Source organism: Mesoplodon densirostris, chromosome 5, assembly GCF_025265405.1.
Source record: "Mesoplodon densirostris isolate mMesDen1 chromosome 5, mMesDen1 primary haplotype, whole genome shotgun sequence".
In the NCBI taxonomy this organism is placed as follows: domain Eukaryota; kingdom Metazoa; phylum Chordata; class Mammalia; order Artiodactyla; family Ziphiidae; genus Mesoplodon; species Mesoplodon densirostris.
The window spans coordinates 14,318,117-14,335,054 of NC_082665.1; the positions used below are offsets into that span (position 1 = coordinate 14,318,117).

Genomic DNA, 16,938 nt, shown 5'->3' on the forward strand with positions numbered 1-16,938 from the left:
TGGACCATGGCTGCAGATGACTACAGGACTCTTCGATCATTACTCTGTGCACAGAACAATGTGAAAAACAAAGTCTGTCTTCCTGCTTCCAGATACACTTGAGAGATACATCTTCCATCTTCTCGCTGACTTCTTGCTGAAATCCTGGTCTTTGATGATGCTGAACAAGTCACCCAGGCATAAAATGCTGAACTGATACTCATCTACAGTCAAAGCACGATATATTTTTCCGATATACCTGAATTTTTACTAGTGAAGCAGGCAGTCTGTCTCTTATGGTTGCTCTGCCCATGTATCATTAAACTCTACATCAACATCAATGCATTACAATTAGGTGTGAGGAGGAAGGGGTTTTGCTGTTCATCTCAATAAATCAAATTCATTTAGCACAAATATTTTTGTTCTGGTTGTTTATTTTATGATGCTTTTTGGTTTGTTTGTTTTGTTTTTGTACTCATCAACCACTTTCAACCTGTAATGGTGAACTTCAGTCAAATCTTATTCTGATTTCAGACTGTACACCAAGATAGGGTGATGCCTAATAATTTTGTCCCTTTATGTTGAGATTTCAATTTTTAAAAATTCCCTAAAAAAGTACTAAATTTAATCCAAATACAGATGACCCTTGGACAATGTGGGGGTTAATCCATGTATAGTTTATGTTCAGCCCTCTGTAGCTGAGATTTTCTCTGACTCTGTGGATTCAACCAACTGTGGGTTGTGTAGTACTACAGTATTAACTATTAAAAAATATCCACATATAAGTGGACCTTTGAAGCTCAAACCCACTCTGTTCAAGAGTCAACTGTATAGTCTGTATACGGCAGTTGTTAGTGTTTCCCTATGCTGATTATAAACAGGAGCATTTCTTAGTTGTTGAATGTTAAAAAACATTTCTTTCCTCCTTTCATTAGTGACACAATTCCATTTTGTTTTTTTCCCTTTTCCTGCTGTTTCTAGAACTCAGTCCTAGAGAGATTTGAACCCCATAAACTGTTGGAAACAGTTCACTAAATGGACTGAGTTATGACGCTCTGTTTTTAAGACATCCTAAGATTTGCTCAGTAAAGGGAAGCCGACAGCTAAAATCACATAGTATTTTTTTCCCTTTTTTTAAATTTTATTTATTTATTTATTTTTTTTTTGCGGTACGCGGGCCTCTCACTGTTGTGGCCTCCCCCGTCGCGGAGCACAGGCTCCGGACGCGCAGGCTCCGGACGCGCAGGCTCAGCGGCCATGGCTCACGGGCCCAGCCGCTCCGCGGCATATGGGATCCTCCCAGACCGGGGCACGAACCCGTATCCCCTGCATCGGCAGGCGGACTCTCAACCACTTGCGCCACCAGGGAGGCCCTTTTTTCCCTTTTTGATTGATGGGTTTTATTTTTCCTACCTTCTTCACCTCTGATTATATATATATATAGCTGTATTAAAAATGAAGTATTTATTCTTTGGAATGATAGTTGCCATCAAAAGCACTTGAAATGATATGTGGTCTGTACTTAGAAAATGCTTCTTATCTTCTTTCCTGAGAAACCTCTGCTCTGTTTGAATGAAAGCTCATGCATTCATGTATCAAGTATTTATTGCACCTCTGCCTGTGTCAGAGAAGATGCTCAATAACTGTTCATTGATTTGTTAAATCTCTGCTTTACGGGTACAAAATATTGTAGAGTCCAATATAAACTTCATTTATGTATGAAGTTATTGGGCTCTGGCCACTGTGTTAAAACTTGAGGTGCTGTAAAAACCTGCCTGAGACACTGACTATCTTCAAGAGATACTCATTCAAAAGACACTCACCAAGTAGCTACAATACCAAGCATTGTCCTAAAATTTGGGGACAGAGAGATAAATAAAACACAATTCTGACCCTTAAGAGCTAAATATACTTTATTCAATATTTACAGGAAATTTAATAGTCACTTATTTTATGCCAATTAACATGTTATAAATGATTATCCAAAGACTCATTTCCTTCCAAGGACCCAAAATATGAGACAGCCTATAATAATATACATATATATATATATATATATATATATATATATAAAGTGATATATATATATATATATATATATATATATATATATCACTTGATTTGGGTTTATTCAACTTTCCTCATGATTAGATTCATGTTTAGCATTTTTCGGTAGAAATGCCATAGAAGTGATGCTGTATCCTTTTCATTGCATTGTATCAAGAGACACTTTATGTTGGTTCATGTAAATTTGATTGGTGGTTACCTTGATCACTTGATGAAAGTAACGTCCTTCACGTTTCTTCACTGCAAATTTGTTATTTCTCCCTTTGTAATTAATAATTAATTTGTGTCAATACTTTGACACTATGTAAATATTCTATTCCTTATCAAGCTTTCACCCACTATTTTAGGATCCATTCACAATTTTCTAATTTTCTAATTCCTTCTGTATTTAGTATTTGGCATTCTACTTAAGAAAGAAATTTCTCTTCTCCCCACTTATATTTTGTGTGCTTATTTATTAGTATCAATATCTATATCAATATGGGCTTGAGGATTCTTATTTTACTCAATGTCGTACCATCCATTATTATTATTATTCTTAATTTTCATGCTCAATTGTTCCAGATTTGGAGGGTGGGGACATCTTCATGCTGGCTCCTTTGTGCTTCAGAAATGGCTCCCATCGCTGTTTGATCAATGCCTTCCTTTCTGGCTCAACAAGATATTCCAGGCTCATCTTGAAATTTTCTCCTTCAGTCATGGAAGTGCTAGATTGCTTAGGTGAAGAGTGGTATTTAGAAAGTATGATATAGGTGTTAAGTGTACTTTTTACTATGGTATCATTGTTACATATGCTAATTTCTATCCTCTCATATGTTATAACAATCATTGCTATGATTGTCAGTCATTCTTTCAGATTTAATAATGACACACTGACGAGCTGCACTGGAGCTCTGGGTATGGGGGAAAAATTCATTGACAGGCAGAATTCACTTTAGGGTAAGAGAGGGGTGGCTGACCTTTAGGCTGGATGAGGTCCTCAAATGCCAGTGTGTAAAGATCTAAAGTTTTGCGCTAAAGTTCAAGTGACAGCACAAGTTGCCCTAGTACCCCATCGTGTTCTTCAATGAGATTTTCATTTAACCACCTTATCTCTGTTTCAGCCCCAGTCCTGGTATTTTTCTTAGTGTTCTGAGGCCCAATCCTCCCTGGGAATTTGAAGGGAAGATCAGCTTACTGTTGCTTGTAATCCCCTTCTCTCATAGTTTCTCCTTCTTTCTGTTTTCCCTTCATCTCCTTTCCATCACCCAGACCTTTAGTTAATCTCACCTAAATTGATGTTGTCCCTATAATTCTCTCTGTCATTGTTGGCTTCCAGTCTTTACTATAATTTAATGGGTTCTAGGGAAGAGGAAGGAAAAAAATCTGTATGGTTGGTCCGCCTGTCATCTTGAACCTAACATAAAGACCTTAATGAGGGACAAGAAGGGATTAAGTACAACAAAAACTTATCTCTTTTTCTCCTGTAGTAATTATTTAACAGATACAACAATAGATAATTTTCATAAAAGAATAACAAGTTTTTTGAGGCAGATTTCATTATCTACTATATTACTGAAGAGGAAACCAGTGTCGAAAAGTTTAATTTGTTTGAGGCTGCATCATTCATTTGTAAAGAAAATGTCAATCTATAGCTAGTCAAGGATGATCTGACTCTAAATCCATCTCTCCACTCTATCATATATATGATATATGTCATACATATAAATTATATATATATCATGTATATATATATAGAATATCATATATATTTTTTTGGCCACATGGCATGTGGGATCTTAGTTCCCTGACCAGGGGTTGAAGCTGAGCCATGGCAGTGAAAGTGTTGAATCCTAACCACTGGACTGCCAGGGAATTCCCGCTCCCTCCATACAACACTTTTAAAGCTATAGAACTGTTTCCCAGAAGTATCCCTGCATGATGCTTTTTTTTTTTTTTTTTGTGGACCATTTTAAAAGTCTTTATTGAATTTGTCACAATATTGCTTCTGTTCTATGATTTGGGTTTTTGGCTACAAGGCATGTGGGATCTTAGCTCTCCAACCAGGGATTGAACCTGCACCCCCTGCACTGGAAGGCGAAGTCCCAACCACTGGGCCACCAGGGAAGTCCCTAATGCACTTCTTATGCCATAAATAACTGTACCTAAAATGTATATATTGATTTACAGTTTACAGAATACATCAATAGAATTTTATTTAATTCTGACAATTGTCTTGGGAAATAGGTATCATTAGGAATTTGATGGAAATTAAGTAATTTCCCCAAGTGAGGAAATATCTACCAACTGGGAAAGCTAAGCCTTGAGCCAAGGTATCAAGCTGAGGTCTTCTGATTCCTTCCAAGCACATTATTCTACCACTGATAACAGAGACAAAACATTCATTATGTGCTTACTGATTTGACCCTAAATGAGGTTATGAAGGTCCTCCAGTATTTCATAAACTTGCCAAATAATCTTAATAATTATTAGGCTTCATTCTTTACTTTGGTACCAAGTCCTTAGGTTTTCCCATCTCACTATCTCTACAAAATGGTGGCAGATCTTCACTCCTAATTTCTGCCTCCATTCATACCCTTATCGTTTCTTGCCTGGATTAATACACCTGCTGCCTATCCGGTCTGCCAGGCAATCTCCACACCATCTTCCATACCACAGATGAAATCATCTCTCAAAATGCCAATCTAATAACATGACTTTCTTTCACAAACTCTGGTTATTTTGTGGTTACTTACTGATTTTAGGATAAAGATCAGTTTCAGGATAAAGATCAATTAGTGGCTCATAAGAATGCCAGTTTCTCTAGTCTCATTTCCTACTTTGTTAAAACATGCTTCCCTTTCTCCTGCAATGGTTCTTTGCTGTCTTCTGCCCTTTTCTTCATCCAGTGAACTCCTATGGAGCTTTCAGAAGGCCTTCCTCTACCCCAGGGGTCCTCCCTTGTTCCGACTGAAAAGCTTCACCTCTGTTTAATATGGCAGTGCTCACCCTACTCCCTGCCCACCAACCAAGACCACCTGGAACACATCGTAGTCAAACAAAGTTGGGCTTATTACTTACTGTGATGATGGAGATCATGCAACATGAGAAACTGTAGGATGTCTCAATAAGAGGGTTAGGAGAGGCTTGTTCTAGGATTTGAGTTTGAAGGAGTTGATTTTGGAGGGGATTAAAGGAGGCAGTGGTCTCTTCTGGGTTGGATACCTTCTGTAGAAAATTTCCACAAAGTTAGTAGTCTAAAACAACACAAATTTACTCTTACAATTTTGGAGGTCAGAAGTTCAAAAGTCAAGGTATTGGTAGGGCTGTATTCATTGTGGACGATTTCATTTCCTTGCCTTTTCCAGATTCAAGATGCTGCCCCAGTTCCTTGGTTTGTGTCTCCTTCCTTCACCTTCAAAGACAGTAGCACAGCATCTTCAAATCTCTCTTTCTGACCTGACTCTGATGCTCCTACCTTCCTCTTTCACTTTAAGGATCCTTTTGATTACATTGGGCCCACCCCAATAATCCAGAATAATCTCTCTACCTCTAGGTTTGTGGATTAGCAACCTCAGAGCCCTTTTGCCATGTAATATAACATATTCACAGGCTCTGGAATTAGGATGGTGGCATCTTTGGGGGACCATTAGTCCACTTCCCAGAGGTAACATCAGGAAACAGACCTAATTTCTATGATTGGGTATTTTAACAACTTTTACTGAGGAAGTGGAACAAAGCTAAAGCTGTCATTGGTAAAAAAGCAGTAGTCACTGAAGGTGATGTTTAGTCATTTTTGTGGTTTGTATAGTGTTCTTGTTTTCATCTGTTCTCTGGTATGGCTACAGAGTGGTCTTGTTTTTGTCTCTCTCCATCATTGTTACAGAGTGACCTTGTCTGATTTGATGTTCTGAAGAATGTGTGTGGGAATCAGGGAATGCTCTTGTTTACTATTAGTGTTTTCAGCACTGCTGTTTATCTTTCTCACCATCATTAATTGACAGGTCTGATTCCCTCACTGTAGCCTATATGCTGTAAAGTTTTTGAGGACAAGCACCATGCTTTATTCAATGTTCCATCACCACTGCTGTATCCCAGATACTTGATAAATATTTGTTGAATTAATATAATTATTTAAAGCCATAGAAGAAAAAGCCTACTCCCTTGCTACTTAAAATATGGTCAGCAGACATCCCAGGGGCATCACCTGGGAGCTGGTTCAAAATGCACAATCTCGGGCCTTCCTCTTCCAAAGTATACTCTGCACATTGACAAGATCCTCAGGTGATTTGTGTGCACATACAATTTGAGTACTGGCCCAAGTCCTGTTGATTCTTATCCCAAAATAAGTAGAGAAGGAGACATATCTCATTGTTGATGTTTAAAGTCTTGATGAAATGGTGTTAACATTTTCAGCAAAAAAGGAAAGCATAAAAAATTATTTTTCTATACTTTTGTTCAATTTTTTATTGCTATTTACAGAAAAACTAGTTCATGGTTTTTCATTTCTATTGAGAATAGAAAAAAAGCACTTAAAATTATAGAAGGAGAGCTTTCTATTAGATAAATGGAAATATTTCTTGCTTCTAAGGCCTGCCAGGCAGAGACCACTTAGAATGTTCTATGACTCCTGAGTATGTTGATTATGGTTGTCTCTAAAAATACCCTGTTATGGGCCTCCCTGGTGGCGCAGTGGTTGAGAGTCCGCCTGCCGATGCAGGGGATACGGGTTCGTGCCCCGGTCTGGGAGGATCCCATATGCCGCGGAGCGGCTGGGGCCGTGAGCCATGGCCGCTGGGCCTGCGCGTCCGGAGCCTGTGCTCCACAGCGGGAGAGGCCACAACAGTGAGAGGCCCGCATACTGCAAAAAAAAAAAAAAAAAAAAAAACCCTGTTATTCCTCAGACACCAATTCCTTTTCAATTCCTTGACTTGCCTCTGAGGCTCCTGACATTATCTTTGACAATGATATTTGCATTACAGTGTTCTGTTCCATTTTCTTCCCTTTCCAATCATCCTCCCCTTTTAATAATCTGCTTTATGCCTCATTATTTCCATTTTGAAGCTTCTATGTCCTACGCACTTGGTTGCAATGACAGAATTTTCAACACTTTCCTAATGAACAGTCTTAAATTTTAAGATAAAGGAATCTTTGGGACACAGGTCCTAATTTTTTTAATTTAAATTTATTTGTTTTTATATTTAGTTTTTGGTCAGCAAAGACTTTGAAGAAATGATGCTTTTAGTAGATTGAACTTGCCATCATGTTTTGTTTGGCTGCAATAGGAAACACTATTTTCAAGGTCATCAGAAGACCACGGTCTCAGGCCTTCCAAAGGGTAGCTAACAAGCAAGTTGAAATGTCATGCTTCTACTCATCAGCAAGTCTGTCTTAACACCAAGGTAGCAAACAGACCATAATTTCTCATACTTGATCCTTTTCACTAACTCAGCTTGCTGGTTGGTTCTGTGTTTTAATTTTATACACATTTCCAGTGTCTGGCTCTAACTCTCTCTTTGTGTCACAAGTAATAGACCTCAGCTCCTCCATTTTGCATCAGCAGGAGTAGAGGGTAGATGTTAAAAAGGACCTTCAGATCACATTAGTGACTAAAAGCTTGCAATAAAAAATGTACTTTCCTTGGAATTTCTTTTTCATATTGATTCTGAAACACATGTGAAATGTTTCTGACTAGAGTCAGTGGGCCTATTATGCATCCAGGCATTGTTGTGGTGTCACATTATTTCTTAAGAAAACCACATGGGTTCTACGTCAAATAGCAAGCTTCGTTAATTAGTTCTTGCTCTGATAATTAACTAAGTAGCCTCACAATGTGGCTTAGCTCCAAAAGTGTTGAGATAGCAAGGCACTGAAATTGTGTCTCAAGTTAGTCCCAAGTCTTGGTCAGCAAGTTCTGGCCCATGTCATGTGACACTTTTGGGGTATGTTGAATGGCAATCATATTTAACTGCATGTGATCTTGACTTTAGACCAGGGTTTTTGACTTTGGCTCTGTTGACATTTTGGCTGGATAGTTTTTTGTTGCTGGGGGGAGGGGAGTGTTCGGTGCATTGCAGAATGTTTGGCAGCATCCCTGGCAAAGCAGCATCTCACCAGTCATGACAAGGGAAATTGTCTCTAGTCATTGCCAAGTCCCCTGGGGAGTAAAGTTGCCCATGATAATAAGTTACATCAACTCTGCCTATTAATTCTGGCTAAGAAGGTGTCTCCTTTTTCTCCTTCACCATTTTACACTCATCCCATTTTAAGTTGTGTGTTTTGTTAAAGAGGACACCTTTTCAGATGGCTAACCATTGAACAGCACAAATTTCTCAAGGAGTGACCAAAGCACTTTATTTATTTATTTTTTGGCCGTGCCACATGGCTTACAGGATCTTGGTTCCCCAACCAATTATTGAACCCAGGCTACGGCAGTGAAAGCACTGAGTCCTAACCACTGGACTACCAGGGAATTCCTCCAAAGTATGTTATTGGAATCACTTGGACTGCTTATTTAAAATGCAGATTCCTCAGCCCCAGCACAGACCCAGGCAATCAGAATCTACAGGAACAGAGCTCAGAAATATGCATATTAAACAAGTATCCAAGGAGATTCTTGCACAGACTAAACTTTGAAACTATTGTGGTGGAATGTCTTGTAGAGGTTTTAACATTTCTCTTCTGCAATTCTGTCACTGCATTTTGTGTTTTAAAGTGATGGCAGCTGGGCTCTCATGAGTGTATCTTAGCAGGGGTATGTAACACAGTGAACAAAAGTAGTCTATATAGTTGCATGCTTAATTGACCAAATCCAGTGGGAGAGGGTTGAATTGTAATCTTAGATTATCAGTAATTTTGATGTTAGGATCATTCAATGGCTAAGGTGGTGAGTCCCAGGGTGTCAACTTACCTCCTGTTACAGTCGAAAGACTTGGGACCCAGGCAAGTGATTTCCATAAATTCTTACAGCAAGTCAGTGGCCAAATTTGACTTGGAATATTCATTCATTCACTCATTTATTCAACTGATATTCATTGAAAACCTACATCATGCCCAGTAGTGAGCTAGGCACGGAGGAATCAGGGCTGATTAAAGACGTCATTTTTGCTCTCCTTGAAACAAGCATGTTGCTGAGGCAGGTATCAATCACACAAATAAAGGTTAAAGAGCTACAAGTAGGAGGGAGATGGTGGCCACTATGATAGTGAAGGTGGACTTTGGCTACTCAGGGACGTCAGAAAGGCCTCCCAAGGGAAGTGATTGAACTAGTATCTGAAGGTTGATGGGAGTTGAGGAGGACAGAGGAGGGAAGATAATTCCCTGTAGAACAAACAGAAAGTGGCAAGACACATGATATATTTGAAGATCTAAGATAGTCAATGATGTCTAATCAGAGTGAGTTGGGGGCTTTTAGGTCAGATTAAAGATTTAAAAAAATCTAAAAAGCAATGGGATGCTATTGAATTTTTTTAAAAATTATTATTATATTTTGGCTGTGTTGGGTCTTTGTTGCTGAGAGCAGGGGCTACTGTTTGTGGTGGTGTATGGGCTTCTCATTGTGGTGGCTTCTCATTGCAGAGCATGGGCTCCAGGCATGTGAGCTTCAGTAGCTGCAGCACTCGGGCTCAGTATTGTGGCACGCAGGCCCTAGAGCATGGGGGCTTCAGTAGTTGCAGCGCATGGGCTCAGTAGTTGCGGCATGCAGTCTCTAGGGCACATGGGCTTCTGTAGTTGTGGCGTGCAGGCTGATTAGTTGTGGCTCGCAGGCTTGGTTGCTCCACAGCATATGGGATCTTCCCAGACCAGGGATTGAACCCTTGTTCCCTGCATTGGCAGGTGGATTCTTAACCACTGCACCACCAGGGAAGTCCTGAAATATTTTTAATGTTTGTTTGTGTATGTGTGTGTGTGTGTTTGTATTGTAACCAGATCTACATTTTTTAAACACTTTGGCAATGGGAAGCAGTGTGTAAGGAGGGAAACTGTCAACTTGATTAGTTTTGCAGTCACCATAGCAGTGTCGGTACATAAGTTGGTAGCTTGAAGTAGGTAGTGTGCCAGGCTGAATAAGCAGCCCCGAGTTGTCCACTCAATTTCTGCAACCCATGAAAATGTTACCTTACATGGTAAACAGGGCTTGGCAGAAGTGATTAAGTTAAAGATCTTCATATGGGGAGATTACTTTGGATTATCCAGGTGGGCCCAATGTAATCACAAGTGTCCTTATAAGAGGGGGGCAGGAGGGTCAGAGTCAGTAGTAGGAGATGGGATGATAGAAGTGAGAGATTGGAGTGATGAAAGGAAGTTGTCACTGGCCAAAGAATGCTGGCCACCTACAGAAGCTGAAAAAGGCCAGAAAACAGATTCTCCCCTCAGAGCTTTCAGAAAGAACTGGCCATGCTGACGCCTTAATTTCAGACTTCTGACTCTTGGAACTTGTGATAATAAATTTGTGTCTTTTTTAGTCACAAAGTTTGTGGTAATTTGTAGCATTAGGAAACAATAAGAAATAGAGTAGTGAAGTGGACATTGATAGAAATTAATGGATCCAAGAGAGTGTTAGAAGGTAAAAGTGACAGCACTTTGTGACAGATTGTATTTACAAATGCAGGGGAGGGGGGTGTCAAGGGTGACTCCTAGGTGTTGAGATTCTTATTATTCAGATGGTATCACCTCACTGCATGGGTGTAAATCTTAATTTCATACCAAAAACCAGATGCAATTTCTGAATATGAGGCCCTAGACAACAATAATTAAATTTTGTATGGAAGTTAGTAAATTACCTGAAAGGAAGTCATATTTTGAGGGTCTCAGTATCTGATTACCAGATAATAGTAACCCAAAGGCATTAGGAAGATTTTAAATCAAGGGTCTAAGCAAGCATCCTCCTTGGGATAACTTTACATTCTGGAAGCGTGAAAATTTTCTTTATTTTCTTCTTGCAGCAATGATTAGATGTTGTCTCTACTGGCTATTTTATTATCTCTAATTGTCCCAAATATCTTACAGAGCCTTCCAGTTGGAGGACCACAGCACTGAATTACAGGTGTGCCAGAGTGTTGCTACTCTTCATCCCCCAGCTGATCTGGACAGGACCTGGGGTGCCAGAGCTCCCAGGATGGCTATCTCTTCTCAGTGAGTCTTGTCAGATTATCCCACTGTATCCTAAAGATGCGTAATGTACTTTGATGCCATAATGGGAGAATGATTGAGAAGCACTGCCCTTTGGTATTCCTTTTCCCAGTGTCTTCCACAGATGTCTTGTATCAGAATTCCTGGTAGGGATATGATCCTGATAGATGGTTGTTAACTCACTTGTTAAATCTACCTCCCTAACAATTCTTAAATTCATCCCCTTGCTAATACTGCCACCTAGTTAGTGAAGTGGCTTTTGTGTAACTGATTATCAATCCAGTGACTATTCCTCTTCCTTCTTCTAGGTTGCCAGAGCCTGCTTCACATGATACAGGCAGAAAGTGCCCAATACACACTTTTCTAACTTCCCTTGTAGTTCAACCCTGGGATATGATTCAATTCTGGACAATGGGACATAAAAGAAATCCATTGGAAAACAAATATAAAATGAATTCCTGCTCATTGCACAATGAAAAGGAGCTTTGAGAGAAGTCCTTTTTTTTTTTACTCCTCTAATTTTAGATGTTGATGTGACGAATCTGAAGCATTGACCTGCTGCTGTGATTTTGCAGCCATGAGAAGACAGAGAATCACACCTCTGACCCCTGACATTGTCAAGCCCTGGAGCAACCTGGAATTGCTTACGTTCTCATTTTCCATTATTTGTGAAAAATAAACTCTTTTCATTTAGCAGCTTTCAGCTGGTTTTGTTTTTTGTTTTTGTTTTGTTTTTTTGGTTACTTGTAGCCAAAATAATCCCTAAAGGATACAATTTTAAACCTGGTTTTCATACCTCCAGGGTTTCCCAATTCTAATTCATCCTCCACACTGTCAGAGTAGTGATCTCTCGAAAATGCAGAACTGATTATGCCAACCCTAGATTAGTGTACGAGTGGCTCCCTTTTCCTCCAAAAAAGACACAGTCTCATATGTCCCCTGACCGTCTCTCCAGCTCCAACTTCCATTAATTTTTCTGTCACATGCAAGGCTATGGCCCCATTGAATTATCAATGTCTCTTGGAAGGCATTGTACTATTTAACACCGTTAAGACTTTGCTTCAAATACTTCTTTCTGGAATATCCTCTAAATCCACTATCTTCCTAACTGATGTCCATTTTCAACACCCAGTTCAAATATCCTTTTCATAGTGAAGCTTTCCATGGACATTACCCCCTACATCACGTAGAGTTGTCCACTCTCTGTTTCTTTCATCCCCTGAAGTCTACAAGAGGGCAGTGTGGACTTCCAGGGTAGAACATATAACATTGCATTTTCATTTATTTATCATTTTCCATTTAATTACCATTTCTAATTTGTCTTTAGATTTCTAGCACCTAACAGCATGCCCGGAATATAGGAGGTGTTCAATAAATATTTGTAAGAATAAATGAAAAGAATGAAATATAACTTTTATATTATAGAGTAACACTGATGTATATTCTAAAATTCATTTAAAACATTCCCTTGTGATTTCTCTCTCATTTTTAATGAATTATAATATTTTGAAGCTGGGAACTTTATATCTGAAACTGATAAGACAAGAACTGTTTTATTGTGCACACTGGAATTGACTCTATTTCTATGATCTGTACACAATACATTCTTGCTCCTTTGTAGAAAATCAAAGAGCAAGGTTTTTCCCTATCTTTATTCATGTCACATTTTATTTGAAATCAAATAAATATGAAAGAAGAAATCAGAATATTTATTAAATAACATCTTAACATTGTTATTAAAAGATAAAGGGTCATGAACTTTATCTAAACCAATAAATACCCAGCAAAGATTTGTTCAATACCATGTCATTTCATATGTGAGAATATAATGTTTTTCTGTTTTTCAAACCTCCATGTCACATGACCCTAGTTTTTTGAGAAACTCACAAAAGTAAGACATTTTAACTGCAATTGGTTTAGCCCGCTGCTGCTTTCCACCTGGGGTTCCCTACAATCACACTTCCCCTCAAGCTGGAAGGCATTAGGGAGACCATGGACCTTTCTGGGATCTAGCTAAGGAGAAGTTGAATTTGGATATGGGAGATAGATTTATGTGGTTTGCAGTTACTTCTGTGTCTAATTAGGCTATTTCTAGTCATCCATGTATGGTGATGGCTTCCAGGAATTCTCTCCCATCTACTCTTTCAATTCACCCAGAATTTGTGACATGAGTGTGCAGGACCAGAAGTCACATTTCAGTATGTATTAGCCCCATGGCATCCAGCATAGAATGAGTAGTGGAGGAAAAAATTTGAAATGGTGGAGCCCAAAGCTCATCTATGGAAAAAATATTATAGAAATGTGTCAGGCAGTTATGTAGTAAAAACATTTTTTCAAAATTTTATAATATTTGTGACTTTTATTAGTGTTTAAATTTGTGATTTATCATTTTAGCAAATGTTTATTTTTGTACTGAATTTTATATTTTTATGTTTACTGTTTTTCATCAAGAGGCTTCTCAACATTGTATAAACTTCAGGCTCTACAAAACCTGGATCCTCCCTAGATAAACCTATACTATAATAAAGCTTTCACAGACCCAGTGTAAGATTAAGCTAGCTACCGATTTTGTTTTTAAATAACTTGATAAATCATGTATTTCCCTAAAATTTTCTTGTTTTCTAGAGAAAATTCAGAATGTTTTTTGTAAATACGGCTTAAGTTTTTAAAAAGGCAACATATTTTAATTTTTATTCACCATTACTACTCAGATACAGAGTTGGGTATTGTGCCCTGCAGGGCAAAGCTAGCATATTGTCCGATTGGGTAGGCAAGTAAGAGGGGAACTTATTTAAACAGAGCATCATAACTGAATTTTAACATTAACTCAATCTTTTTTCTTTCCATTGTACGATGATATTTTTGTTCAATTTTTCTTTTTTTCAAATATTATCAGTTTTTTTCTTTATGGAGCAGGGCAATGTGATGACGGTAGAAATAAGAAATAAATTATTCTATGATTTTTAGAGAAGGATCTGCTGTTGAATGCCTTTATATTTTGTGAGTGAAGCTAATTGTAATTCCCTGGTCTTATTTAGCTATAAGTCACATGAGGTATTTGAAGTTTAAATGCTGAATCACCCTAGGTGGCCATACAGCTTTGTTCATGAACAAGGATGGTGCAAGAGCAGGGTGTATTTTCAAAAATACCTCTGTTATAATTAACTAATTAGTAGTTGAAACACTGTCACAGTTTTGCATTTTTCCAAGTGTCTCACCTTGTCCTTGGAGTCAGCCTGTGACCTCTGTATGCCTCCAGAAATTTAGGTCTTAGCTGCTAGCAACAAGAAGGAAATTTACATCTGAAATCTAAAGTAAAATTTTCGGGGCTAGTATGTAATATGTATTTGTTCTGTGCCTTTCTAAGAATGATTCTTTGCAGTTCTGTGACTTTTTATTTCTGTGTCTTTTTATTTCTGTGCCATATGTCCTCTTTTGCTGTATTTTCTGTAAATTTTCTCTTAAGTGCCATTCCGAGGAATATTAATGCAGGTATCTGAGAATAATTTTTTAAGTCTTGCATGACCCAAGATGGGTTTGATCAATCTTATTCCTCCTTTAATTCATATTTGAGGACTAAATTTCCATTTAGAGAGAGGAATGATTTTCTTTCCCAATCCTGGGGTGCATGATCATTCTAAAAGTGAAATAACTTTGATTTAATATTGTCATCTGGCTCTTTACCAGATCATCACATTTGTTAGATAATCTGGTTTTATTAGATCTAATGGAAAAAATAGTGTACATTTCAAGGTAAAATTTCCCATTAATATTTCTGTTTTTATCCTGTTATTATTTTCAACATTTACTTTGAAAAGCATATTAGACCAACAGATGATATTTGACAATTTATTTATAGGATCAATCCACAAGCTCCATTTTTTTTTTATAATCACAAGATTATTAGTTCAGGCAGTGGTTTAGAAATGTGATGTTAAATATAGTTCAGCCAGGTACTATAATTAAAATTAAAATTGTATCCAGTTTTGTAAAAAGGGTAGCTATAGATAGAGGGGAAAAAAGGAGTCTTTCCAATGAACTATTTGGCATTTGTCTTGTATACTGCAAAAGAATTCTTTAATCAGGTGAATACTAAGAAATATCTCCATTTTGAGGTGGTCTTACTATGTATTTGTTATTTCATTTATTAATTTATTCAACACATATTTTTTGAATTCCAACTGTGTGGTATGGACGTTCAAAGAGTAAGAGGACTGAATAACAGTTAACAACCTCAGAAAATTTCTTGGTATTGTAATGCCTGCTCACAGAGGCTTGTGTCTAGGACCTACAAGACCCAGTGCTTTGAAGTCTCTGCAACGCATATTTTAATGAAGGGACACAATTTATTTGAAGGAATCCTGCCCCTATGTTCTATCACATGAGAAATTTCTTAAGCAAGTGTAAAGATGTCTTAAGCAAGCAAAACAAACTAATGAGCTATTCGTGAAGCAAACAGGTGTCAATGAAAATGACGCCTTGTGTTTTTCACCACACCCCAGAGCCAGGGTATATAAAGAAGGATGGAGAGTAGGGAATCCATCACACTGAGGAAACGCATTCCACTGCTATCTAAGCCTGCAACTCCAGACACCATGTGCTATAACAACTTCTCCAGCACTGTCTTCCCAGGATGCTACTGGGAAAGCTACAGCTACCCCCTGGGGTATAATGTTGGCTGTGGCTATGTCAGCACCCACTACCCAGTGGGCTATGGTTTTGGCTATGGCTACAATGGCTGTGGGGCTTTCGACTACAGAAGATTCTGGCCATTTGCTCTCTATTGATTTTCTGAAATACCCGAGGCATGGAATCTTCTCTCCCAAAGCTGAGAGGCATAATTCCAAGTCCTCATGTGCTCATCAACCTCCCAGTCACTGCTTTTCAGACCTAGCGCCAGAGTCTCAAGGGAAGAAAATGAAAAACCACTTGATGCCTCCAGCTGTCTTCCCTGGATGATGTTTATGGGGACATTTGCAGAAACTTGCCATGCAAACATGTATTACTTTTGAATTTTTCACCATGCTCGTGACGTTTGTCATCATAAAGTTGCGATGTGTCTGTCAAATTCTCAATAAACTTGTCTCAACCATCATAATATTCTCACCTGAGTGGAGTTTCCTTTTTTGGGTGCATATTTTTTGGTACATTGAGTGGGGAGGGAAGTGGATTTATTTTTCTCATGTGTGTGTTAGAAGCAGTGAGAAAGCAAATAATCCTTGATCTTTTGTGATAAGCAGGCAAGAGGGGTTTGCTTATGATGAAAAAAAATCCTATCTTAACCTTCCTTTAACTCTGTGACATCCATCTCCAATTCTGGTGCCAATGGCACACCATTCATTGCTTGGTGTACCATCTCACCATCCTGCTCCTCTACAAGAGAATGGAACATTGGTGGCCGATTTCACTTATTTCTATATTAGTGCAAAGGAAACCCACTATGTTCCCTCTCCCAGGGATTAAGGGTTGTAGAATAAAATGCTATGTCCCCTATTTAAGGATTCTGGGGCATCTAGAATAGCTATAGACATATTTTAGGAGCCTGAGAGTCTTTTGGGGGAAGGATAAATCCCTTATCTCAAACCACCTATGGTATCTACTTTACAGCTTAGAAGCACCAGTTTAGAAACAACGATGTAAAGCTTCTTAATCTTTGTAGAATCAATACCACGTAGTGAATTTTACTCTTAAAAGAGCCCCTTTTCATAGACCTGAAGATATATCAGCTTTTCTCTGTGTTCTTTTAGAGAGGAGAGTAGTATTCTTTTTATAAGACAAGTC

The 16,938-nt window shown here is 38.4% G+C and overlaps 1 protein-coding gene across 1 annotated transcript; it reads left to right on the forward strand.

Moving 5' to 3' along the window:
- Positions 1-15,680: 15,680 nt before the first annotated feature.
- Positions 15,681-15,944, forward strand: LOC132490401 (keratin-associated protein 8-1). Its single transcript, XM_060098778.1, has one exon. It carries the CDS (start codon positions 15,681-15,683, stop codon positions 15,942-15,944), a length of 264 nt encoding a protein of 87 aa, XP_059954761.1.
- The last annotated feature ends 994 nt before the right edge of the window (positions 15,945-16,938 follow it).